The sequence below is a fragment of the Capsella rubella genome, unplaced genomic scaffold (genome assembly GCF_000375325.1).
Source record: "Capsella rubella cultivar Monte Gargano unplaced genomic scaffold, Caprub1_0 scaffold_1, whole genome shotgun sequence".
Lineage (NCBI taxonomy): Eukaryota > Viridiplantae > Streptophyta > Magnoliopsida > Brassicales > Brassicaceae > Capsella > Capsella rubella.
Window position 1 is genome coordinate 537,279 of NW_006238923.1, and position 23,759 is coordinate 561,037.

At 38.0% G+C, this 23,759-nt stretch overlaps 9 protein-coding genes and 1 non-coding gene across 11 annotated transcripts; 7 read left to right on the forward strand and 3 right to left on the reverse strand.

Moving 5' to 3' along the window:
- Positions 1 to 299: 299 nt before the first annotated feature.
- Positions 300 to 2,391, forward strand: LOC17900607 (S-adenosylmethionine synthase 1). Its single transcript, XM_006304949.2, has 2 exons — positions 300 to 447; positions 997 to 2,391. The coding sequence occupies exon 2, from the start codon at positions 1,001 to 1,003 to the stop codon at positions 2,180 to 2,182; it is 1,182 nt and encodes a 393-aa protein (XP_006305011.1). The 5' UTR covers positions 300 to 447; positions 997 to 1,000; the 3' UTR covers positions 2,183 to 2,391.
- A 405-nt stretch (positions 2,392 to 2,796) lies between these two features.
- On the reverse strand, positions 2,797 to 3,719 carry LOC17899625 (two-pore potassium channel 4). Its single transcript, XM_006305974.1, has 2 exons — positions 2,998 to 3,719; positions 2,797 to 2,914 (listed from the first exon to the last, which is right to left on the reverse strand). The coding sequence occupies exons 1-2, from the start codon at positions 3,717 to 3,719 to the stop codon at positions 2,797 to 2,799; spliced, it is 840 nt and encodes a 279-aa protein (XP_006306036.1).
- Positions 3,720 to 5,543: 1,824 nt separating this feature from the next.
- LOC17897271 (ABC transporter B family member 11) lies at positions 5,544 to 11,147 on the forward strand. Of its 2 annotated transcripts, none has more exons than XM_023789689.1 (11): positions 5,544 to 5,691; positions 6,128 to 6,444; positions 6,548 to 6,602; positions 6,694 to 6,869; positions 6,972 to 7,193; positions 7,277 to 7,515; positions 7,623 to 9,306; positions 9,427 to 9,693; positions 9,778 to 10,041; positions 10,140 to 10,439; positions 10,531 to 11,147. In XM_023789689.1, the coding sequence occupies exons 2-11, from the start codon at positions 6,139 to 6,141 to the stop codon at positions 10,882 to 10,884; spliced, it is 3,867 nt and encodes a 1,288-aa protein (XP_023645457.1). In that variant the 5' UTR covers positions 5,544 to 5,691; positions 6,128 to 6,138; the 3' UTR covers positions 10,885 to 11,147. The 2 variants fall into 2 exon arrangements, with proteins under 2 accessions (XP_023645457.1, XP_006303137.2); XM_006303075.2 differs by having other exon boundaries at positions 6,131 to 6,444.
- Positions 11,148 to 11,384: 237 nt separating this feature from the next.
- On the reverse strand, positions 11,385 to 12,158 carry LOC17900305. Its single transcript, XM_006303651.1, has one exon. The coding sequence runs from the start codon at positions 12,156 to 12,158 to the stop codon at positions 11,385 to 11,387; it is 774 nt and encodes a 257-aa protein (XP_006303713.1).
- Positions 12,159 to 12,181: 23 nt separating this feature from the next.
- LOC17898097 (NAC domain-containing protein 19) lies at positions 12,182 to 13,067 on the reverse strand. Its single transcript, XM_006303682.2, has 2 exons — positions 12,265 to 13,067; positions 12,182 to 12,206 (listed from the first exon to the last, which is right to left on the reverse strand). Exons 1-2 carry the CDS (start codon positions 13,065 to 13,067, stop codon positions 12,182 to 12,184), a joined length of 828 nt encoding a protein of 275 aa, XP_006303744.2.
- Positions 13,068 to 14,012: 945 nt separating this feature from the next.
- On the forward strand, positions 14,013 to 14,750 carry LOC17900003 (putative pectinesterase/pectinesterase inhibitor 26). The gene has a single exon (XM_006303937.1). It carries the CDS (start codon positions 14,013 to 14,015, stop codon positions 14,748 to 14,750), a length of 738 nt encoding a protein of 245 aa, XP_006303999.1.
- Positions 14,751 to 15,127: 377 nt separating this feature from the next.
- On the forward strand, positions 15,128 to 17,233 carry LOC17898639 (ATP-dependent Clp protease proteolytic subunit 5, chloroplastic). The gene is made up of 9 exons (XM_006305404.2): positions 15,128 to 15,419; positions 15,509 to 15,619; positions 15,706 to 15,820; positions 15,920 to 16,012; positions 16,099 to 16,144; positions 16,248 to 16,320; positions 16,442 to 16,476; positions 16,568 to 16,656; positions 16,788 to 17,233. The coding sequence occupies exons 1-9, from the start codon at positions 15,289 to 15,291 to the stop codon at positions 16,980 to 16,982; spliced, it is 888 nt and encodes a 295-aa protein (XP_006305466.1). The 5' UTR covers positions 15,128 to 15,288; the 3' UTR covers positions 16,983 to 17,233.
- A 621-nt stretch (positions 17,234 to 17,854) lies between these two features.
- LOC17900917 lies at positions 17,855 to 18,977 on the forward strand. Its single transcript, XM_006305438.2, has one exon. It carries the CDS (start codon positions 18,050 to 18,052, stop codon positions 18,887 to 18,889), a length of 840 nt encoding a protein of 279 aa, XP_006305500.1. The 5' UTR covers positions 17,855 to 18,049; the 3' UTR covers positions 18,890 to 18,977.
- Positions 18,978 to 19,321: 344 nt separating this feature from the next.
- On the forward strand, positions 19,322 to 23,218 carry LOC17897739 (histone-lysine N-methyltransferase MEDEA). Its single transcript, XM_023789851.1, has 16 exons — positions 19,322 to 19,330; positions 19,466 to 19,552; positions 19,883 to 20,169; positions 20,275 to 20,451; positions 20,542 to 20,629; positions 20,722 to 20,847; positions 20,929 to 20,976; positions 21,078 to 21,277; positions 21,388 to 21,504; positions 21,595 to 21,813; positions 21,922 to 22,053; positions 22,139 to 22,211; positions 22,304 to 22,351; positions 22,492 to 22,620; positions 22,697 to 22,774; positions 22,980 to 23,218. Exons 1-16 carry the CDS (start codon positions 19,322 to 19,324, stop codon positions 23,187 to 23,189), a joined length of 2,028 nt encoding a protein of 675 aa, XP_023645619.1. The 3' UTR covers positions 23,190 to 23,218.
- Positions 23,219 to 23,647: 429 nt separating this feature from the next.
- TRNAH-GUG lies at positions 23,648 to 23,719 on the forward strand. Its single transcript has one exon. It is a non-coding gene; the product is annotated as a tRNA-His (tRNA).
- The last annotated feature ends 40 nt before the right edge of the window (positions 23,720 to 23,759 follow it).

Genomic DNA, 23,759 nt, shown 5'->3' on the forward strand with positions numbered 1-23,759 from the left:
GAGTAAATGAGTCATGCCATTTTTTAATTACGTAATTAAAATATTAACTATTCTGTTTCTATAGTTGCATTGAAAACGTGATCATGTCATGGAGTCACACTGAATATTTTAAAATTTTCTAATTGTTTCTCCCAATCACAGACACATGAGAATAATGCCAAAGGAAAGAAGTAAATAATGGTAGGCCACAAAGCCTTTGAAAAGTATTTTTTAAAGTCCAAGTAGGGAACTTAACCAAGTAAACCGGTAGAACAGTCACTAGAAAAGGCTTATAAATAAAGAAAGCAGCGTCTTCTGTCTCCACTTACTCGTCCCAAGCCGTTTCTTCTCTTTTTTAACACTTGTTCTCTAATAACACAACAAAGGCAAAAGGCTCGAGCGACAGAGATAGATAGAGATCTGAGAAGAAGTCTTTTATCTTTGAGATCCAAACTCTCGTTGACAAAGGTATATTTTTCTTCATCTTCGCTTCTCATTTCTCTCTCGATTTCTCTCGTTTGAGTTTAAGTACGAAATGAGTTAAATCCATGATTGAGTATCTATGATTTTAAAATTAGATTTTCGATACTCTTGAACCATTTTGTAATTGGATCTGCTACGATTTCATTTGAGATTTTCAATTTTTTTACATCAGCTGTGTTGCCATGATTTGTATGGCATGAAGGATTTTTAGATTTTTTCATTCTTTCATGTGAGAGTCTAGCTTGAATGCTTCATAAGCTTTTAATCAATGAGTAGAGCATAATAAGTGTATTACTAAGGATAAGGCTCAACCTGAAGATTCTTTTGTGATAATCGAATTTTTTTTTTAGCTATATTGCCACTTGACTTGATAATTCTTCTGAAATCCGATTCTTTTAGGATATAGAATCTAAGAAAAGCATTTCAGGATATGGTGTGACATTATGCTTTTTAGATTGCATGATGCTTCTTTCATGATTCTTCTATGGCTATTGGCTAAGTCAGTTTCTTGATTCTGTTTTTATTCTTTTGTAGCAAAATGGAGACTTTCCTATTCACATCCGAGTCTGTGAACGAGGGACACCCTGACAAGCTCTGTGACCAGATCTCTGATGCCGTCCTCGATGCCTGCCTTGAACAAGACCCAGACAGCAAAGTTGCTTGCGAGACTTGTTCCAAGACCAACATGGTCATGGTCTTTGGCGAGATCACCACCAAGGCCAAAGTTGACTACGAGAAGATTGTCCGTGACACCTGTCGCGCCATTGGATTTGTCTCTGATGATGTCGGTCTTGATGCTGACAACTGCAAAGTTCTTGTCAACATTGAACAACAGAGCCCTGACATTGCCCAAGGAGTTCACGGTCACTTCACCAAACGTCCAGAAGACATTGGAGCCGGTGACCAAGGCCACATGTTTGGTTATGCCACTGATGAAACCCCTGAGTTAATGCCACTTAGTCATGTTCTTGCCACCAAGCTCGGTGCTCGCCTTACAGAAGTCAGAAAGAATGGTACTTGCGCCTGGCTAAGACCTGATGGCAAAACACAAGTCACTGTTGAGTACTACAACGATAAGGGTGCCATGGTTCCAATCCGTGTCCACACAGTCCTCATCTCAACCCAACACGATGAAACTGTGACCAACGACGAAATCGCCCGTGACCTGAAGGAACATGTCATCAAGCCAGTCATCCCAGACAAGTACCTAGACGAGAAAACCATCTTCCACTTGAACCCATCAGGCCGATTCGTCATTGGTGGACCCCATGGAGACGCTGGTCTCACCGGGCGCAAGATCATCATTGACACTTACGGTGGATGGGGAGCTCACGGAGGTGGTGCTTTCTCAGGCAAAGACCCAACCAAGGTCGACAGAAGCGGAGCCTACATTGTGAGACAAGCAGCTAAGAGCGTTGTGGCTAACGGAATGGCTCGTAGGGCACTTGTTCAAGTCTCATACGCCATTGGAGTCCCTGAGCCATTGTCTGTCTTTGTTGACACTTACGAGACTGGGTTGATTCCAGACAAAGAGATACTGAAGATTGTGAAGGAGAGCTTCGATTTCAGACCGGGAATGATGACGATTAACCTTGACCTGAAGAGAGGAGGAAACGGAAGGTTCTTGAAAACTGCAGCATACGGACACTTCGGAAGGGACGACCCTGACTTCACCTGGGAAGTAGTCAAGCCACTCAAGTGGGACAAACCTCAAGCTTAACTTTTACTACTCTGTTTCTATTTTCATCCCGCAAACCAATTATCCACTCTGTTTTTGTGTGTTTGCTTATGTATACTTTTTATTTGAGCTATTGAAATTTGGTGTTTGTTTTTGTTCCATGGGTTGCACTAAGTTTTATGTGATTCGTATATTGATTATACATAGTTTTATGTATGTCATCTTGTGTTTGTAATATTATACTTATGACTTATTAGTCATCTTGAACTAACTTTTATGAACTAACTAAATTATTTTCATATAGTTAGCTCTGTTTTTTACCAACTGCCAAAAAATGCACACAAAAGTACAGAAAAGAACACCATGTGTAACTATTTAACAAAAGAACACCACATATGTAACGATTTAACACTAGTTTGACTTCAAAGAGTAAGTAACAAAGACACCAATAAGATCAAGTAACCTTTCTATTCAATATTCATCATAATATTTTCTTCTATATATGTCAAAACAGAGTATCATCATCATCATTTCATGATTCGTCTATACATGTTATACTAAAAACCAAAAATATGAAAACTAATCATTTACATCTCTAGATTTTCATCATTTAGTTAACAGGCAAGAGTTGGGGCGATGTGATCTATGGCAAAATGTCACGATCCGCTTGATGGCACTTTATCGCGATTCTCGAACTCGCTTACGATCATCTTTATGTCATCCTCACTAACCTTCCCACTCTCTTTAAGCTTGGACACAATAAACTCTGATTCACTAATCACAAAACCAAAACACAAGTCAGTACTCAGAATAAAACCACTAACTTAATGACTGTAGTAATAAAACAGAATCTTCACCTGGTGGGCAGTTTCATGACAGTAGTACGATCGACTTTCATCTCAGCCAAGTAAACAAACAAACTTGCCATAGCAATAGCTGAAAGAAGAAGCCAAAACACTGCGAAGAACCTTCCTTCAACCGTCTTAAACGCTTTATCCCCATAACCAACCGTAGAAACCGAGATAACCGACAAGTAAAACGAATCCAACCAACCCAATCGCTCGAAAACGTGAAGAAACAAAGTTCCAGAGGCGACGCAGAGGAAGACGACGCAGAACGCTAAACAAAGTTTCCACTTTAACCTTATCCTACCATCCTCGGCAATGTGATCTCTAATGGCTCTGTTTCCAGTCTTGATACGATCAAGAATGGCGTTTTCTTGGAGGCTGAGAACGTGATTGACGACGCGGTTGAGCAAGAAATCGAGACACACGACGCCGAGTGAAACCAAAACGATGGTCAAGATCTTGGTCGTGGGAGTGGACGGGACAATGTCGCCGTAACCGACAGTGCACAAAGTGACGACGGAGAAGTAGAAAGCGTCAACCCAGAGATAGGTCTCGGTTCCAGAGAACTGGTCTCGAAAAAAAGAATACGTGAAAACCCCCAAGGTTAAGTAGACAGAGAGGAGGATCAGCGCTAGAACAAGAAGGGTCCATTTCGATTTCGATACAGCGGCGGCTGGTGAGGTTTCGACGGGACGGAGAAGGTTCTCATCGAGAAGGGTCTCTTCTTCCATTTATAGAAACCTTTACTTCTTCTTCTTCTTCTTCTTCGTCTTCTTGGTCACTTCTGACGTGATTATCAAATTTCTCTTTTAAAAATAAGTTCATGATCTTTACGTTGCTTTTCAATACATTTTCTGGGGTTTTTTGGACCGATATGCCACGTAGGGAACATAGAAACCGAGATTAGCCACGTGTGTAATTATCGTATTTGATTTACACAATTTAGATATTGGGTTTAAAAAGGCCCATAAAGGGCCCAATAGAAATTGTAAAAATGTTGAAGTCCAAGACTATGTAGCATTGGAGTTAGGGATGATGAAAGCTGAAAAGATGTACAATTAATTAAATAATTAAAGGATATGCTAAACATAGAATTAAATGCAAATAGCATCTCACCGTACAATTGATGACAGTTAGTTAACAGTTTTGACACAAAAGAAATCTCTCTCTCTCTCTCTCTATCGCCGCGAGGAATTGGGGAAATTTAAGCAAAGTGGCCCCGCATGACTAATCTCCCAACGGATATAATAATAATTAAAAAAGTTTATATAAGTTTTTTGGAATTTTTGATTAGAATGATGGTTTAATCTTCTTCATTCATGTGTGTCATGTGTGATGGGTTCGTATCATGACGCAAGTAGTGACGCTTTTTTTTGCTTCCTCTTCTTTTCTCTAGACTTTTATTTTTAGAGTTTTCCAAATACAATTTCGATTCTGTTTATGATTATTACACACCTAAACTAAATTGAGATTTTTTCTTAGCTTGCACTTAAGGTAATGGTCCAAGTTGCAACGTTTTTCTATAGGCTAGAATTCGAATTTTCTTGACATGTAACTGTTTTTTTTGTTTGCAGTTATAGGAACAAAGCATTGATAGTTAACCAGTTCACAGTCTATTTGTGCTTGTCGTATAAGGAGTAGTTAGCATAATTTGTTCTTAACTTTATTTATGATGGTTGGTTTGGTATTATTATCATCAATTTCAAGTATATTATTTTATAATAATTGGACTATCATGTGTTCCTTATTAGAGAAGACAACATAATAAAGGGACCGAATGATAATTATATACGGGTCAAAGTTCATTACTGTAGTATGCTAATCTCATTTAGTGCGAGAACATTAATAATACTAGTTAAGTATTGTGTATTAAATCTCATTACGATGAAAGCCTTCGCGGCCAAGAATATGAAATGTCATCATTATTCATTTTCAAGGTGTGAAAAGTATACGTTTTACTGCAATATATTAAGTTGACTTTTTTGCTTAGTTGCCAAGGAATTTAGTCAACTTAACGTTAAAAGTGAGAATTCTCTGTTAAAAGTTGTTTAAATTATCTTCACTGACTTGTCTTCATCTACCGTTTGTTATTACTTTATTAGTATTATTGCACACACTTATATAATTAATCAAACGACATTATTCAAGATGCAAGTATTTGATCATATTGTACATTATTAAGAATATAGTTAACCTCCCTCTCTTTCTTTAGTTGTTTTTACTAGTAAAACTACATTACCTGATATGAAATTCTTGAATATTAGCATGTTAATTGTTGGGAAAAAGACAAACCAACCACACAGTTCTCTTTGGTTAGTTTTATCTTACCTAACAGTTGGTATAAATGAAAAGTAAAAGTATATAAAACATGAAAATTTGGAGAAGAAGATATATGAGTATATAATTATTATGCTTTTTGACCAACACACAGTAGTTTATTCCCCCACTCTCCTTGCTTCTCAAGCAATTTTCGCATAACCCAAAACTATTGAGTTGCATATAAAAAAGGAAGGCAAATTTCTCATATATTATCTCAGCAGATACAAAATAAACTGGAATCTAGAAAGTGGAATAAAGTAATTAAACAAAGATTAAACAAGTTTCAAGACAACAACAACACAGCTTCGCTCACGTCTGTCTTATTCCCCCAAAGTTTCAAATCTTTTACGCTTTTTCGTAGCTTCTCACCACATCTGCTTTCAGGTATGTTCTCTTTCAACTTCTCTCTCTTTTTAAATCTCTGATTGGGTTTTCCTTTTTATTTTTGTTTCTTTTAATTTGATCTCTGGTTTTGCGGGTTAAGCCAAAAGCATGTGACTTTTTTTTTCCCTTAACAGACTCTGTTTCATTGGTGATAATTTCTGGGAACTCTTTTAGATTGAAAGTGAAAAAAGGACTTTTATTCACGAGTGGGTTATTTTCTTTTGGATTTACATTAGCAAACTCTAAGTTTTCTCGAACAGAGTTCAATTGAAAAGTTTCCTTAAATTCTTCTAAGTTTTCGTCTTTTTCTGGGTTTAAGGAATATGAGTTAAAGACGAAGAAAGTTCGTAACTTTATACTTCTTTATAATTATATACCTGTTGATCTCGATCTGGGTATCATCAGATTTCTTAAAAACTCTCTGATACGTGTATAGCAGCGCCGGAGATGAACCGTGACGGCGCCGGAGAAGGGGACTCTGTTTCACACGAACCTTCAACTTCGAAAAGTCCTAAAGAAGGAGAAGAAGAAGAGACTAAGAAAGAAAAAAACGATGAAAAGACCAAGACAGTTCCTTTCTACAAGCTATTTGCGTTTGCAGATTCAGTTGATGTGTTCTTGATGATCTGCGGCTCAATCGGAGCTATTGGTAATGGTGTTTGTTTACCTCTCATGACATTGTTGTTCGGTGATCTCATTGATTCGTTCGGAAAGAATCAGAATAGCGAAGACATTGTTGATGTTGTCTCAAAGGTATGTATATAATGTTGGTAAACGAAATATTAAAAACCTTTTGACTTTTTTTTTGTATTGTATTCTTTAGATCACATTATACTAATAATGTTTCTTTTTATAGGTTTGTCTTAAATTCGTTTACCTTGGACTTGGAACACTAGGAGCTGCGTTTCTTCGTAAGTCATTACCCTCGTGTTTCTCCTTTGCAATATTACCAAAGGATTTGTGAATCTAGGATGTAAATTTTTGGTGTTTTTGTTGTTGTAGAGGTGGCTTGTTGGATGATCACAGGAGAAAGACAAGCGGCGAGGATCAGAAGTACATATCTGAAAACTATCCTTAGACAAGACATTGGATTCTTCGATGTCGAAACAAACACAGGAGAGGTTGTTGGTAGAATGTCTGGAGATACTGTTCTTATACAAGATGCCATGGGTGAGAAGGTAACAGGAACAAATAATACAGAAACTTGTATATTGTGGTTTCAGGCTTATATATAATGACTGGATTCATTTAAAAGTTTGTTACTTTTCTTGATCTTGCAGGTTGGGAAGTTCATTCAGCTGATATCTACTTTCGTGGGAGGATTTGTTTTAGCTTTCATTAAAGGATGGTTACTAACATTGGTTATGTTAACTTCGATTCCTCTTCTTGCCATGGCTGGTGCTGCCATGGCACTTATAGTCACTCGAGCTTCTTCTAGGGGACAAGCTGCTTATGCAAAAGCAGCAACTGTTGTTGAACAGACAATTGGGTCTATCAGAACGGTAAAACTCAATCTTCCTAAGCTACAAAACAAACTTTAACTGAGAATTTGTTGCTTAATTTTTTGTTTTGTTTTGGTTTGAAGGTTGCTTCTTTTACTGGAGAGAAGCAAGCTATTAACAGCTACAAGAAGTTTATAACCTCGGCGTATAAATCAAGCATTCAACAAGGTTTCTCCACCGGTTTAGGACTTGGAATAATGTTCTTTGTGTTTTTTAGCAGCTATGCTTTGGCTATTTGGTTTGGTGGGAAGATGATAATTGAAAAAGGGTATACCGGTGGCGCTGTGATCAACGTGATCATCATTGTGGTTGCGGGTTCAATGTAAGCTTTCTATACAATCACTTCCATTTATATTTTAGATATTGTCTTTTTTTTACTTATAGATGTGAGGTTTCTAACAGTTATCTTGTATTTTCTTTCTTGTTTAGGTCGCTTGGGCAAACATCTCCATGTGTAACCGCATTTGCCGCGGGTCAAGCTGCAGCATATAAGATGTTTGAGACGATCAAAAGAAAGCCTTTGATTGATGCTTACGACGTAAATGGAAAGGTTCCTGAAGATATCCGAGGAGACATTGAACTTAAAGATGTGCATTTCAGCTACCCGGCGAGGCCAGACGAGGATATATTCCACGGATTCTCTCTGTTTATCCCGAGCGGTGCAACAGCAGCACTAGTAGGAGAAAGTGGAAGTGGAAAATCTACCGTGATCAGTTTGATTGAGAGGTTTTATGATCCGAAAGCCGGAGAGGTACTCATTGATGGAGTTAATCTTAAAGAGTTTCAGTTGAAATGGATCAGAAGCAAAATCGGATTGGTCAGCCAAGAACCAGTTCTGTTTACATCGAGCATCATGGAGAATATCGCCTACGGGAAAGAAAATGCGACGCTTCAAGAGATTAAAGCAGCAACCGAGCTAGCAAATGCGGCAAAGTTTATAGATAAGTTACCTCAAGGGTTGGATACAATGGTAGGAGAGCACGGGACGCAGCTCTCGGGAGGACAGAAACAGAGGATAGCGATTGCGAGAGCTATTCTTAAAGATCCGCGGATTTTGCTGCTGGATGAAGCAACAAGCGCGCTCGATGCAGAATCTGAAAGAGTGGTTCAAGAGGCTTTAGATAGAGTGATGGTTAACCGGACTACGGTAATTGTCGCGCATAGGTTAAGCACGGTCAGAAATGCTGATATGATTGCGGTAATTCACCGCGGGAAAATGGTGGAAAAAGGTTCGCACTCCGAGCTGTTAAAAGACTTCGAGGGAGCTTATTCGCAGCTCATTCGGTTACAAGAGATAAACAAGGGCCAAGATGCAAAACCATCAGATATATCTTCCGGATCGTCTTTCCGGAATTCGAACTTGAAAAAATCAATGGAGGGATCTGTTATTAGTGGCGGGAACTCGTCGGTTGGAAATAGCAGCCGTCATCATTCTTTGAATGTTCTTGGTTTATCTGCAGGACTAGACCTTGGTAACACCAGCCAACGAGTAGTAGGCCATGAGGAAACGGGAACAGCGGGTCAAGAACCACCCCCAAAAGTATCACTTTCCCGAATCGCAGCTTTAAACAAACCTGAGATCCCGGTTCTCCTTCTAGGAACCGTTGCAGCGGCAATCAATGGCACGATTTTCCCGCTTTTTGGGATTTTGATTTCAAGAGTCATCGAAGCGTTCTTCAAACCAGCTGACCAGTTAAAGAAAGATTCAAGATTCTGGGCGATCATATATGTAGCTCTTGGAGTAACCTCGTTGATCGTCTCACCGACTCAAATGTATCTGTTTGCAGTAGCTGGAGGAAAACTGATTCAGCGAATTCGATCAATGTGTTTTGAGAAAGCGGTTCACATGGAAGTTAGCTGGTTCGATGAGCCACAGAACTCGAGTGGTACCATGGGTGCAAGGCTATCTGCTGATGCAGCTTTGATTAGGGCTCTAGTTGGAGATGCATTATCTCTAGCTGTTCAAAACGCTGCATCTGCTGCTTCTGGATTGATTATTGCTTTCACTGCGAGTTGGGAATTGGCGCTTATAATCTTGGTGATGCTTCCACTTATTGGTATCAATGGTTTTGTTCAAGTCAAGTTCATGAAAGGATTCAGCGCTGACGCCAAGGTTTGTACATCAATTAGTTTGGTTCCATTTCTTTTTGGTAGAGTTTGACTCTGTATAAATCCTCTGTTTTTTTTTTCTTGTGGATAAAGAAACTTACTCTGGTTTTGAATAACTTTGCAGTCAAAGTACGAGGAGGCGAGTCAGGTAGCAAATGATGCTGTGGGTAGTATAAGAACTGTTGCGTCTTTCTGCGCAGAGGAGAAAGTGATGCAGATGTATAAGAAGCAATGCGAAGGTCCGATTAAAGACGGAATAAAGCAAGGTTTCATCAGTGGATTAGGGTTTGGATTCTCCTTTTTTATTCTGTTCTGTGTCTACGCGACAAGCTTTTACGCTGGAGCTAGATTGGTTGAGGACGGCAAGATTACTTTCAATGATGTTTTCCAGGTAAAGTATTTTCTAATCATTTCTCATATATGTTTGAAATTCTTTGTGACCTAGTAATGAAGAAGAATGGATTGGATCTTGCAGGTGTTCTTTGCGTTGACAATGGCAGCGATTGGTGTCTCCCAGTCGAGTTCTTTAGCTCCAGATTCGAGCAAAGCCAAAGTTGCAGCTGCTTCGATCTTTGCAATCATCGATAGAAAATCAAAGATAGACTCGAGCGATGAGTCAGGTACAGTGTTGGAGAATGTTAAGGGAGATATTGAGCTTCGTCACTTAAGGTTCACTTATCCAGCAAGACCAGACATTCAAATCTTCCGCGATCTTTGCTTAACCATTCGTGCAGGAAAGGTAAACAATTTAATGGACTAAACCCCAAACTATCTATTAGGAAGTTCTAGTCACTAAAGTTTCTGATCAGTTTATGTATCTTTTTGTTTTTCTTTCAGACGGTTGCTTTGGTAGGAGAAAGCGGGTCGGGAAAATCTACTGTGATCTCGCTATTACAAAGATTTTACGATCCTGATTCCGGTCATATAACCCTAGATGGAGTTGAGCTGAAGAAGCTACAGTTGAAATGGTTGAGACAACAAATGGGACTTGTGGGACAAGAACCTGTCTTGTTCAACGACACGATTAGGGCCAACATTGCTTATGGAAAAGGAAGCGAGAACGCTGCAACAGAGTCTGAGATCATAGCAGCTGCAGAACTCGCCAATGCACACAAATTCATCTCTAGCATACAACAGGTAAGGGAAAGAAAAAAACAGAACGAATTTGTAAGAAGTCTGCTTTTTTTCCGTGATTTACTTATATCACAAGCAATACAATTTTTTTTAGGGTTACGACACAGTGGTGGGAGAGAGAGGGATTCAATTATCAGGAGGACAAAAACAGCGCGTGGCTATAGCACGTGCCATCGTGAAAGAGCCGAAGATACTGCTTTTGGACGAAGCAACGAGCGCTCTTGATGCGGAATCAGAGCGCGTGGTCCAAGATGCGCTTGACCGAGTGATGGTGAACCGAACCACGATCGTCGTGGCTCACCGGTTATCAACAATTAAAAACGCTGACGTCATCGCCGTCGTTAAGAACGGTGTGATCGCTGAGAAAGGTACTCACGAGACGTTGATCAAAATCGACGGTGGTGTTTATGCTTCGCTAGTTCAGCTTCACATGACTGCTTCAAATTAAGATGCGTTTTGATCTTTGATGATATATTTTTGGTTTATGAGAGCTAAAAACTTCAGAGTTTTGGTTTCAGTCACAAATCTAGGCCTATGTATTAAAAGGTTTTGTATTTATTTTCCGTAACATATATTTTTGTTGTTGTTGTTGTTGTTTTATACAAGTTTATGAAGCTGTCACTAGTTATTTTTGATTTTCTTCTTTCTAAAGTTTGTATTTATATAATTAACGGATTTCGACTTTGACGAGAATAGTCTTTTTTTCTTCAATCTTCTTAACCTACGATGTTGAACGGAATTGACTTATTTTGACTTTGCAACAGAGGAAAAAAAACATCTATTTGTAACATTCACTCACTATTATACTTTATTAATTTCAGGTCTTCAGATAAATTCACGCAAAATATGTAAACTGTCACTAGAAATTTAACGAAACAATGTAAAACTGCCAAAAAAAAAAAAAAAAAACTTAAAGAGTTCATCGTCACCACAATAATTAATGAGCACTCAGCATTGCTTTCTTCTTTTTCCACAGTTTGCACCAAAACCAGGCGACATTTGATTAGCTCTTTTTGCGACAGGTGGCTCTTGCGTCTCATATCCAAGAGTATTGAATAGGAGCCCAAAAGGATTGTTGTTGGTCATCGTGTTGTCCCATGGAGACATCTGTTGATCCCCTGCGAAATATGAATCTTGAAAGTAGCGGTTGCTCTGCATCTCTTCAGTCATCCTCTCTTGTTCCCGTTGTTGAGTGACGCTTCCTAGGCCAACACTTTCACCTTCCATGATTACATGCGGTTTCCCTGAATCTTGAACTTGCGCAGGAAGAGGAATATGGGAATGTTGCTGTTGAATGGCCCTATCATCATCTTCATCTTCTTTTTTATCCAGTTTATTTCCGAGCTCTTCTGCACATACCTCAGTGTCTTGATCCACTGTGGATCTAAAATCTTGACCTCCAAGAGGAAGGATTGAGTCTTGAGGAAGCATCGGTGGTTGTTGTGGATCATAAATGAAATCAAGTTGGTCAATGTCAAACATGAATCTATAATCATCAGCGTCCATGTTTTGTTGTCCAGTCTCCGCATCACATATCTCTCCTCCAACTCCGGTGAGAAAAGCGTGTGAGACCGTATTGTTGTCTAGTGGTGGCTGTTGAACGATGTTGTTATTGGTCTCCGTAGTCTGTAACTGAAACTGGTCCTCCACGTTCTTCTTCACACGGACATTACACAAGAAAACTTCAGCAGCGTTCTCACTCGCTAGCCAATACTCGGTCATACACCAACCGGTGGCCTTTCCTTTTACATGTTTGTAGTACGAGAGTTCCTGTTTATATCCGATCACAACATTGTTAGTGTCCAAGATATTCTCCTTCGAGCCAGACTTCTTCCAAGTCCCGCCGTCACTGCCTCCTCGTCCGGGTACCATACGTAATATTTTGTTATCAGATCCGCATGATCTCTTAACAAAGTAGAACCAGCCCTTCTCAACGAACTGATCGTTTTTGACGTGCGGAAGAAGCCATGGCTCTTGTTCATAAAGCTTTATGTCTTTGATGAAACCGTCTTTGTCCGTGTCTACTCTGTTGCGTAGATAATGCTCCACCAGCTTCAAGTCCGTCGGAAAGAACTTGAGATGGCTAGGATCTACCCTAGCAATTATGTCTCCACGAGGTGCGAAAGCCCTATTAGTACCCGAGTATGAGGACACGTTTTTGACTTGCTTCTTCTTCCCACGGATATAACACAAGACCAATTCTTGAAACTCATCGTTCTTACTCGCTAGCCAATACTCCGTCATACACCAACCGGTCGAGTCTCCTTTTACCTGTCCTTTTACATCTTTGTAGTACGAGAGTTCTGCTTTGTGTCCGATCACAACCTTGTTACGGCCGAGGATGGCTTCCTTGCTACCGCTGGTCGTCCAAGTCCCAACGATGCTGCCTCCTCGCCCCAGCACCTTACGATTAGGTGTTTTACCAGCTTTGAGTGTCCTCTTGACGAAGTAGAACCACTCCTTTTCACCAAACAGATCGTTGTTGACGTGAGGAAGAAGCCATGGTTCGTATTCGTAAAGTTTGATGTCTTTAATAAAACCTTCCTTGCCGGTATCTATTCTCCTGCGTAGATACTGGTCCACCAACGTCATGTCTGATGGAAAGAACTTGAGGTCCCTCGGATCTGCCATAGTAAATCGATCTCCAAGAAACCTAACTTGATCGTATAGTTGTTGTCGTCACCTTTAAGGACTCCACATTACAGTTTAAGTGTTGAAACCCTTGTCCCTTGTAAATCCAGTATATATACAAACACTGACATTTCCAACCTTAATTATAATTTACTTTGATTTTGTTTTGATAAACTTATTTTATTCTTTTCCTTCAAATTTAAGGATTTCGGAGATTAACTATGCATTAAGATATTTTTTCTTTTCCGTAATGTATATGTTTGCCTCTGTTGTTTCGTATAAAAGTTTATGAATTTTGTTTCCTATTTCCCTTTTATTTTTGTTTCAATGTATTTTTTCCACTTCTCCTGATTTACCTTCGTCACCTTTTTTGTTTGACAAAAAATAAACCATTTTAAAGTTATCAACCAATATAAGAATAATTTAAAATTTGCTTAATCAAAATAAAAGATTTTTAGATATCGATTTTAGTTAACATTATTTCCTTTTCCAATATTACAAAGGAGATCATTAGATATTCTACGATTATATGAAAGTTATCATCGATAGCACTAAAAGATTTGTCACGTGCGGAAGAAAATAGTGTGGCTAATCACATCCAAACTTGGTTGGAGATATGGTTTGAATCGTTTGATAGTATAATATTCGATCATCGTTAAGCAGATTAAAAAGCTCTGATAATTGAATGATCTATATTTAGTTGTTTAATTACCAAAATGATAAAATATATTAACAAGTAACAACATTATTAACTGGCAACGTAAACCATCTATGAACTAGTTGGGTGTAAAATAAAAACTGATTTTTTTTCTATAAACTAGATAACAAATATTACTCTAAAATTAGTGTTTATAAACAAAACAATTTGTTCTAAATCTTCATTCTTAATAAGTAATAACCTCTCTCTTCAGCATTTTGAGGAAAAAAGCAAAAAAAAAAAAAAAGATGAAGAAGTCATCACCATTGCTCTGTTTCTCTCTTGCTCTGTTTTCTCTTCTCTCATCACCTTCCTCCTCCGCTCGTATCTTCTCCTCCGTTGTCCCCGCCGCAGCTCCTTCTCCTGCCGTAGCCACGACCACCTATGGCGGCGTAGACGAAATATCTGACTCCGATTTCTCCGTCTTCACGCAATGGAACATTTTGGACCTAACCGACCTCAAAAACACCTTAAAAAACCTCCCAGATCTCTCTAACCTCAACATCTCCTCCCTCCACGTGTCACCCGCCATTGACTCCATCTGCTCCGGCACAGACTACGCCGCCGAATGCGTCGTCTCAATCCTCCCACTCCTACGTGACTTCCGCAAATTCGAGCCAAAACCCATCGACGTGCTTCGAATGGAGATGAGCGCGCTCTACGAGAAAGCTAACACCACGCTAGACTTAGCCAAGCTTCTCATCGCTGACCAGTCAACGCCGCGTGACGTGGCGGATGTCTTGGACTTGTGTGTCGACAACTACGAGTCGCTCCTTGATGATCTTAAAGATGCTTCCGTAGCCGTCGACGATGGAGACTTTGGACGGCTAGAGAGTGTGGTGAGTGCTGCGATAGCTGATGTGGTGACTTGCACCGACGCGTTTACTGAGTCGCCGGAGCTTGAGTCGCCGATGGCTAATGTTGATGCTTTTCTTAAGAAACTTTGTAGCAACGTTTTGGCTATTTCTCAGATGATCTACATGTAATACTGCCTACGTATAGATATCAAAGATATAAATGCGAAGTATTGACTTTAAATTATACAAAATCAGATTACTACATGTATGGTATTAAAAGGTATTTAAACCAACCAAATATCTGGTTTAAAACTTTAAATTATACAAAATCAGATTACTATTTAACCAGACTAAAAAAACCTTCAACATTATTATTGTTATTTATTTTAATTTTGATAAAAGTTAAAAACTAAAAGAAAGCCTTAAGGCCCAGTAATGGTCTACCCAAAGCCCATTGGAACAGATATTTCTTGGTTGACAAACTATAACGTAACAATCGCGTTAGCGTGTAATATTATCGGACCTAAAATTGACTCGCCCCATCCAAACTTAAGGGATTAAAACCCGACCCGATAACACCACCAGATATCACCATTCGTCAGTTTAGTTACTTCGAAGAAGCAAAAGAACCAAAATCCCCAAATTTGCAGAAGGATAAGAGCCGGAAGGTTCCTCGCCGGTGAACTGAGCTAGGGTTTCAATTCATCCCCCAAATTGACAACAAGAAATGGCTCATGCTTGCGTTTCTACATCGGCTTCTTCTCTCAGATTCGCAACTGGATTCGTCTCCGCTAGTCCCAATGGTTCCTCTTTCGATTCTCCCAAGCTTTCTCTCCCTTTCGAGCCCCTTCGTTCAAGGTTTCTGCCACTTTCACTGTGATTTCTCTCGAAACTACGGAATCTTTAGGTTAATGTTAGGGGAACTGAACGAGTTTTGTTTGCTGCAGGAAGACGAAGAAGTTAGTTAGCGACAGGAAGAATTCAACTCCGAAAGCTGTATATTCCGGAAATATCTGGACACCGGAGACTCCCTCTCCTCAAGGAGTTTGGTCCATGAGGTGAAACTTTGAGTTTGACGATGTTCTTGAACTGTTTGATTTTGAACTCTTTTGACGGTTAACATATGGAGATTTTTACTTTGCAGAGATGATTTACAAGTTCCTTCGTCACCGTATTTTCCTGTGTATGCTCAAGGACAAGGACCACCTCCCATGGTGCAAGAGCGTTTCCAGAGTATCATTAGTCAGCTCTTCCAATATGTAAACTGATCAACTCTACTCTTTGTTTAAGATTTTTTTATTAAAGTTTACAGCTTAGTTTTCTTGTCAATGAATGAATTCTTTTGTTTGATCGTTTAGAGGATTATTCGCTGTGGTGGTGCTGTGGATGATGATATGGCAAACATAATTGTAGCTCAGCTTCTGTACCTTGATGCTGTTGATCCTACTAAGGTTAGATTTCTAGAATTCAACTTCGTGTCTTGTTACTTGATTCATATATTTTTCCTTGGGATTCTGATAGTGCTTATGTTGAACAGGATATTGTCATGTATGTTAATTCTCCTGGTGGATCAGTTACAGCTGGTAATAACAACTTTGTCAGCTTTCTCTTTTCCCTATGATCTCTTTTAGTGTTTCCTTCTTTCATCGTTTACATTCCAGGTTTCATTGTTCTCACTTTCCTCAGGAATGGCTATCTTCGATACTATGAGGCATATCCGGCCTGATGTCTCCACTGTTTGTGTCGGTCTAGCTGCTAGGTGAAACCTTCATCATCCTTTAGATCTCATTATTTCTTGGTTTTCTTATGGTCGTTGGTAAATGTGGAGTTGTATGGATTGTAATGCCCTCCTTTCTTCTGTGTTGGTGTTTTATGAACAGTATGGGAGCTTTTCTGCTGAGTGCTGGAACCAAAGGTATTCCCTTAATCCTTTCATTCATAGTAAAATCATATAGGTAAGTCTTCAGTGTCTTGATGTGAGCTTAACTCTATCCTTAAAACCGCAGGGAAAAGATACAGTCTACCCAACTCAAGGATAATGATCCATCAGCCGCTTGGTGGAGCTCAAGGTGGCCAAACCGACATCGACATTCAGGTCATTCATCCTCGCCTAAACGGCGAGTTCATTCCAGTCACATTGTATTAAATGTCTATAGAGACTACATTGATTTCAGTATCGATTCATTTTCTAACCTAACCGTCCAAGTTAACATGCTTTGAAACCAGGCAAATGAAATGCTGCATCACAAGGCGAACCTAAACGGGTATCTCGCATATCACACTGGTCAAAGCCTGGAGAAGATAAACCAGGACACAGACCGTGATTTCTTCATGAGTGCTAAAGAAGCAAAAGAGTATGGGCTTATTGACGGTGTTATCATGAATCCTCTTAAAGCTCTTCAGCCACTTGCAGCTGCTTAATCGCCTGAAGGTAGTGGTTCAGCTTAGCACTTGCTCTTTTTTTGGGGTTTTATGAACTGAGATTTTCCATGAAATATGTTTCTAATCTAGAAGGGAAATCAGATTTGTGTGGGATCAAAATCAGTAGTTGATACATACATGAAGAACAAAAGTAAAGTTTCTTGCTCTGCTGTTTGATTGAACGACAGTGATCTCTAAGCTAAGCAATGTTTTTATCCATTATAATCGAATCATTTAGCCTATTTGCTTAATCTGGTGGTCGCACCATGTTTTTCTCCACTGCACCGTTTTAGATGGTAATGAATTGTAGAAGATTACCAAATTATGCATTTTAATTTTGACTTTCATTTTCAAACTGAAAGTTACAACTCCACTAGTCTTAATCCTGAGGTTTTCAAAAGTTTTAACACAATCGATTTATAACTAACTTGTCTGTTGAGTTATTTATTACCTGTCATCGAAGATCTTGAAATTATTCACTTTTTCTTTCAAAACATCAAAAAATGTTTAATTTAACATTTTAATCTACGTTTAATATCATATACACACGTATTTATGATCTAATTTAAGAAGAAGAAAAATGATATCGAGGAACTTTATCCATGTAATGGTCGAACACTAAGATATGTCGGGTCCATCGGATGCATATTTTGGTCAAAGAAACTATTTTTTGAGTATAATATATTACCAACTTGTAGTAACCATTATTTTAAATAGAATTTTAGCTTAAAGTATTAACATTATCTTCATTACTATTATTTTTCAAATAAATTATAAAAGACACGAGAATCATTCAGTTTAGCTGTGTTCATCGATGAAAAAATTATACAAAAAAATAGTGGGGCTTTTCATTAGGAAAAATATATATGTATGGTAGATTTAATATATAAAGGAATAAGAAAAGAGAGGAACTTTTTTTGTTGTTGCTAGACGACCATAGACGTGGCTGCCAAACACACTTTTTCCTAAAGCTTTATATAAATCTTTCTGACATCCTCTGTTTCTTCCCATTCAAGCAACAGTCACTTTCCATTTTTTTGCTTCCTCCTTCTTCTTTGCGAATTAAGATGGAACATGAAGAAACACAGAAGAACACAGGAAGCAGATGGTCACTGCTTCGACCATTTCAAATGATCTCTGTTAGCCTTCTTAGTCTCCTTGTCCCTCTCTCTTTCCTCTTCCTTTCACGTCTCTCTATCTCCTCCTCCTCAGCTCCAGTCACCGTTTCCGGCGTATTCTCCCTTCTACACCAGGCTGATGTCGGAGTCTTATACACAATCTTGTCACTTATCGTCGTCTCCACTTTAATCCACAATCTCTCCGGAACACCAAAATGCTCTGTTCTCCATGCCCATCTGTACATCTGCTGGATCATTCTATTCATCGTCCAAGCTTGTGTCGCCTTCGGAATAGAAGGAACCATGAGCACGACCATGTCTATGAATACAGACAAAAGCTTTTCTCTTGCTGCTCAAGAAAGGTGGGTTTTGGTTAGGGTTATGTTCTTTTTGGGCCTACACGAAGTGACGCTGATGTGGTTTAGAGTCGTGGTTAAACCGGTGGTTGATGACACTGTCTTTGGGGTTTACGTAGAGGAGGAGAGATGGTCGGAGAGAGCCGTCGTGGCCGTGACTTTCGGTCTGATGTGGTGGTGGAGGCTGAGAGATGAGGTTGAAAGTTTGGCGGTGGTTGCAGAGGTTAAGCGTAACCTTCTGATTCGTTTGGAGGGTCTCGATTTTGTAAACTGGTGGATGTATTACATCTGTGTTGGAATTGGTTTGGTTAAGATCTTCAAAGGGTTTTTGTATTTTGTGAATATGTTAATTTTGACCGTCAAGAGGTCGAGAAAGTGCTGCGAATCCTGTATTGTTATTGATGATGATACGTGTAATGATGCTAATGTGTAAGGGATTTGAGATATTTAAACTCAAAACTCAACTGAATATTTTTGAGACTTTTTTTTTTTATTTAATTTAAATTTTCTTCTTTCTTTGATATGTTATTTAACTATATATATCAAATAATTAAGTTCATACTATGTGAGTTTTAAACTTGAGGTGTCAAAACGTTATATCAGAGCCAAGCCAACATCAGAACATGAACATGTATATAGTATGTATTTCAAAATTAAAGTTTTCCTAATATTGTCATATTCTTTGCCTTTTAAAGCATGTGGTTACATATACGTTTCTTCCAGATTATAGTTTTCCTTATGAAACCTTTTTTCCTCATTTTTGTTTGACTTGTTATTTAATTAAAAATCCCCATACATACACATTGCCCTTTTCATTTCAACAACATCAGAGAAGATGAAGAAGATAACAAGAGGGCAGAGGGTAATGGCAATGGTGAGTTATACAATACTCCAAGTCGATCCGAATCGACTGGGTTATGAAATCCATAATTTGTTGGGGTGTATAAATGATACTGCTTGTGCTTTCTTTTTGTTTTACATCATTTTCGTGATTTCACATTACTTGTAGGAAACCCATGAAGATGGTGAGGATTTGCCACTCGAGATAATTCAGATCAAAGAGCAAATCGAAAAAGAGAGATTTAAGCACATCAAAGTAAGAGACTTTTACCCTCAAAAAGACTTTTGCTTGCTTCAATATTTTCTGAAAATTAAAGAGATGAGAGACTTATTAATCTGTTAGCTATAGGATTGCATATAGATGTTAAAGATAAACCGAACTTAGATATTATATGTTTTTTTCAAATAAATAGTAGTAGTAGTAGTACACTTTTTATGTACAAACACACAAGTTTAAGCATTCGAGAGAGCCTCATGACAAGGTTTTCAAAATTTGGTTAGGTCAAAAGCCAAGAATGATGCGTCGAAGATTGAAAATAAATTGCAATTTTCAAAATCAGTAACCTAGCTATTAATTGATTAACAGGAAACATTCGAGCATAGATGCAAACAGAGAGTTTATGCTCATGCTTTCCACCATCAGTTGCTTGCCTTAACACGGCCTGATGCAAAGTATAATAATGGAAGAGACAACAATACTACGCTTCTTTCAAGAATGGAACAACCACTTCGTCATTTCATTGGCTCCTCTGATTATGTTTCTAACAATAAGGAAGGTCATTATGTTTATGATCGAGAATTTAAATTACAAAGTGTCAAGCTTCCATTTCTTGAGCAGCTACCACGATCCGTTACATGGGTCTTCACCAATAGGCATGTTTCTTTCTTTTTTTTCGTAACTGCTTCCAAAATTCATATCATATACTATGTTTATCACTACTCATATTGCATGAATACATGTCTTTAACACTACTGCAGAAGCCATCTGATGGCTGAGAGTGATTCTGTGTTTGGTAAGAGACAAATCTACTATTTGGATGGTGAGGCAGTAGAATTGAGCAGCGAAGAAGAAGACGAAGAAGATGAAGCAGAAGATGAGGAAGAACCCATTAAAGAAAAACGTGAATTCTCCAAGGGTGTAGACCGGTTTATATGGTTAGTTTTTGCATTACATGTACATATATATATGTTCTGTATTCACTCAAGTAGTCCGTAATTTATTAAGCTGTTCAAAAAAAATTCTAGGATGGTTGGGCAGGATTATGGTTTGGATGATCAGGTCGTGCTGAGGGCTCTCGCCAAGTACTTCGAAGTGGATGCTTCCGATATATTGGTAATAGTCAATACATCAATAAATAGTTTTCATTTGTTTTGTTGTTAGTCGTGAGGAATGTTATGAAATTTCAAAACTAAATTATTATGTAGGAACGATACAATGAGCTCAAGCTTAACAATGATGAAGATGTTGGAGAGACTTCTGACTTGAGTTCCAAGGAAACCATTGATCTTTTCCAGGAAGCTGCTTATAGGCGTCACTGCCGTCGTTGCTTGGTAACTTTGAATCTTTCTCTTCTTTTTTTTTTGTTTCTACAAAGAGAAGATTAATACATGCTTTTATTTGATTTTTGATAGATATTTGATTGTCATACGCATGAGTTGTATCAGCCTGTGATTAAATCTGTAAGCTTGAAACTTATTTATTTAATTAAACTTTTAGTTGCATAATTAGCCTTATACGCTTAAGTAATTAACTTAACAAGATTATTGCTTTCGCTTTTCAGGGAGAAAGTAGTAAATCTAATTTGTCTATGAATGAAGATGATAATGAACAATGCAGTGAGCATTGTTACCTCACAGAAACTGCATATCATGTAGTGATTGATACTAACGAAGTAACGACAGATATTAGAGAGATGACTACGTGGACGCCTCCAGAGAAGGATCTTTACATGAAAGGACTTGAAATTTTTGGGAGAAACAGGTAATTTTTTTTTTTTTAATGGGTTTCATGTGTATCGTACTATACATGATCATCATGCTTATGTATACTTACAATTTGTATGTATTCCTCTTGATCATGCTTTTTCGCAGCTGTCTTATTGGAACAAACGTACTTCGGGGGTATAAGACGTGCCGAGATATTTACAATTACATGACTGAACAAGACCAATCTATTTTGTTATTAGAACATAACAAAACTAATAAACATAAGGTAAACTAAACTAAACTAAATTATGTCGTAATCCTCATGATGACATGTATGTAAAAACACATAATTCAAGTTTCATATACGTGCTTCCATTTACAGGTTCACAGAAAAGTATATCGAAAAAATACTAAGTTCGTCCGCAAGAAAATCAGACGACGAACATATGCTCGTTGTCCACCAGCTTTAAAAAAAACAGCTAATGGAGAAGTTAAGTATTATAAGCACTACACACCATGCACTTGCGAGTCAACATGTGGAGATCAATGCCCTTGTTTAACTAATGAAAACTGCTGCGAAAAATTTTGCGGGTAACGTCATTGTTTTTTTTTTTTTACTCGTATACGGTATACTTTTATAACTATGAGAATGGTCAAACTCAAATTATAAGTTTATATGTATTTTTTTTTTCACTACAGGTGCTCAAAGAATTGCAATAATCGTTTTGGAGGATGTAATTGTGGAATCGGTCAATGCGTAAACCGACAATGTCCTTGCGTCGCTGCTAGTCGTGAATGCGATCCAGATATTTGTCGGAAATGTTTTGCTTGGTAACACTTTTACTTCAATATCTCTTTTTTTTTTCTTACAAAAATTCGATCATTAAAGTTCTAACCAAACGTCGTTATGCTATAGTTGGGGACATGAGGAAACAGAGCAAACACAACCATGCAAGAACATGCAATTCCTTCTTAACAAAAATAAGAAGGTAAACCATATCAACGTCAATTATTTTATCCTTTTTCTTATTCGCTGATTTTTACGAAAAACGTTTAATTATGTTTCTTTCTTTTTAACTAGCTTCTCATTGGAAGGTCTGATGTTCAAGGATGGGGTGCATTTACACTGGTCATAATTAAAAAAAAAATAAAAAAAAAAGCAAAATTTAATAGTTTTTGGTGCATTAATAACTCTTTTTCTGTTCTTTTTAATATATGTTTAATACATTAGACCATTAATATGTGTGATTTCGTTTGAACTGTGGTCAGCACTCGATTAAAAAGAATGAGTATCTTGGAGAATATACTGGCGAACTGATTAGTCATGCTGAGGCAGAAGAGCGTGGGAGAGTTGAAGATCGGACTGGTTATTCCTACCTCTTTACCTTGAATGACCAAGTAACCTTAGTCTCTCCCGGCCCATCTTTTTCTATTCGCGAGTTATATATATTCTCATCAAAGTAACATGTTACAGCTTGAAATCGATGCTCGCCGTATAGGAAACAAGTTAAAATTTCTCAATCACTCATCAAAACCTAACTGCTACGCCAAGGTACCAATTCATTAAGTATACTTGATTCTTGAACATATACTAACCTTTAAAAAAAAAACACACATTTCAGTTAAATCATGTATCAAATTTACTCGTTACTGATTGGTTGGTTCTCACGTAGAAATCATATATCTCCAAAACATGCCAAGATATTCAAACTAGCGTGACATGGTTATATATATTGTCTATATGGTTTCGTGTGCAGTTGATGATTGTGAGGGGAGATCAGAGGATTGGCATATTCGCGGAGAAGGCTATAGAAGAAGGTGAGGAGCTATTCTTCGACTATTGCTATGGACCTGATCATGCAGGTTGGTCTCGTGGTCAAAATACTAAAAACACTGGTGCTTCTAAAAAGTCTAAGGAAGTCGTCCCTTCATCTGAGGAGAAGAGCGATTCAGGCAGTCGTCTTTAGAGTTTTATCATATCATCGATGAATAATGTTTGTGTTACCAAACCAAAACTCAAGTTTCTGTTTTATTTGTTTGTCATATCATGTGACTTAACTCTCAAAGTTTTCCATTTGTATTTCAATTTTTTTTTTATATAAAAAAAAAACAATGTTTGACATAGAACTTTATATTATATATTTTGTTTTCAGAAATTTACATTTATTAGTATATAGCCTAAAAACACATATATAACATCAAGTTACAATTAAGTATACGTATATCAGTATATGGTACGTAATATATAAAAAATGTCAAACATAATACTGGGTTATATAATCACAGAGAATTTGTTACGAAGGATATAGTTAGAATTTGTAGGTCTTCAATTGTCGATATAAGATTTTCAAACTTTTTTTGAAACTATAATTTTTCTTTCCCGTTAATATATTAATATGAATATCTTGTACGAAATAACAACAAAGTGGCTGTAGTTTAGTGGTAAGAATTCCACGTTGTGGCCGTGGAGACCTGGGCTCGAATCCCAGCAGCCACACTTTGAATCTTTTTTCACCCTTTTTCTTCACACAAGGGTG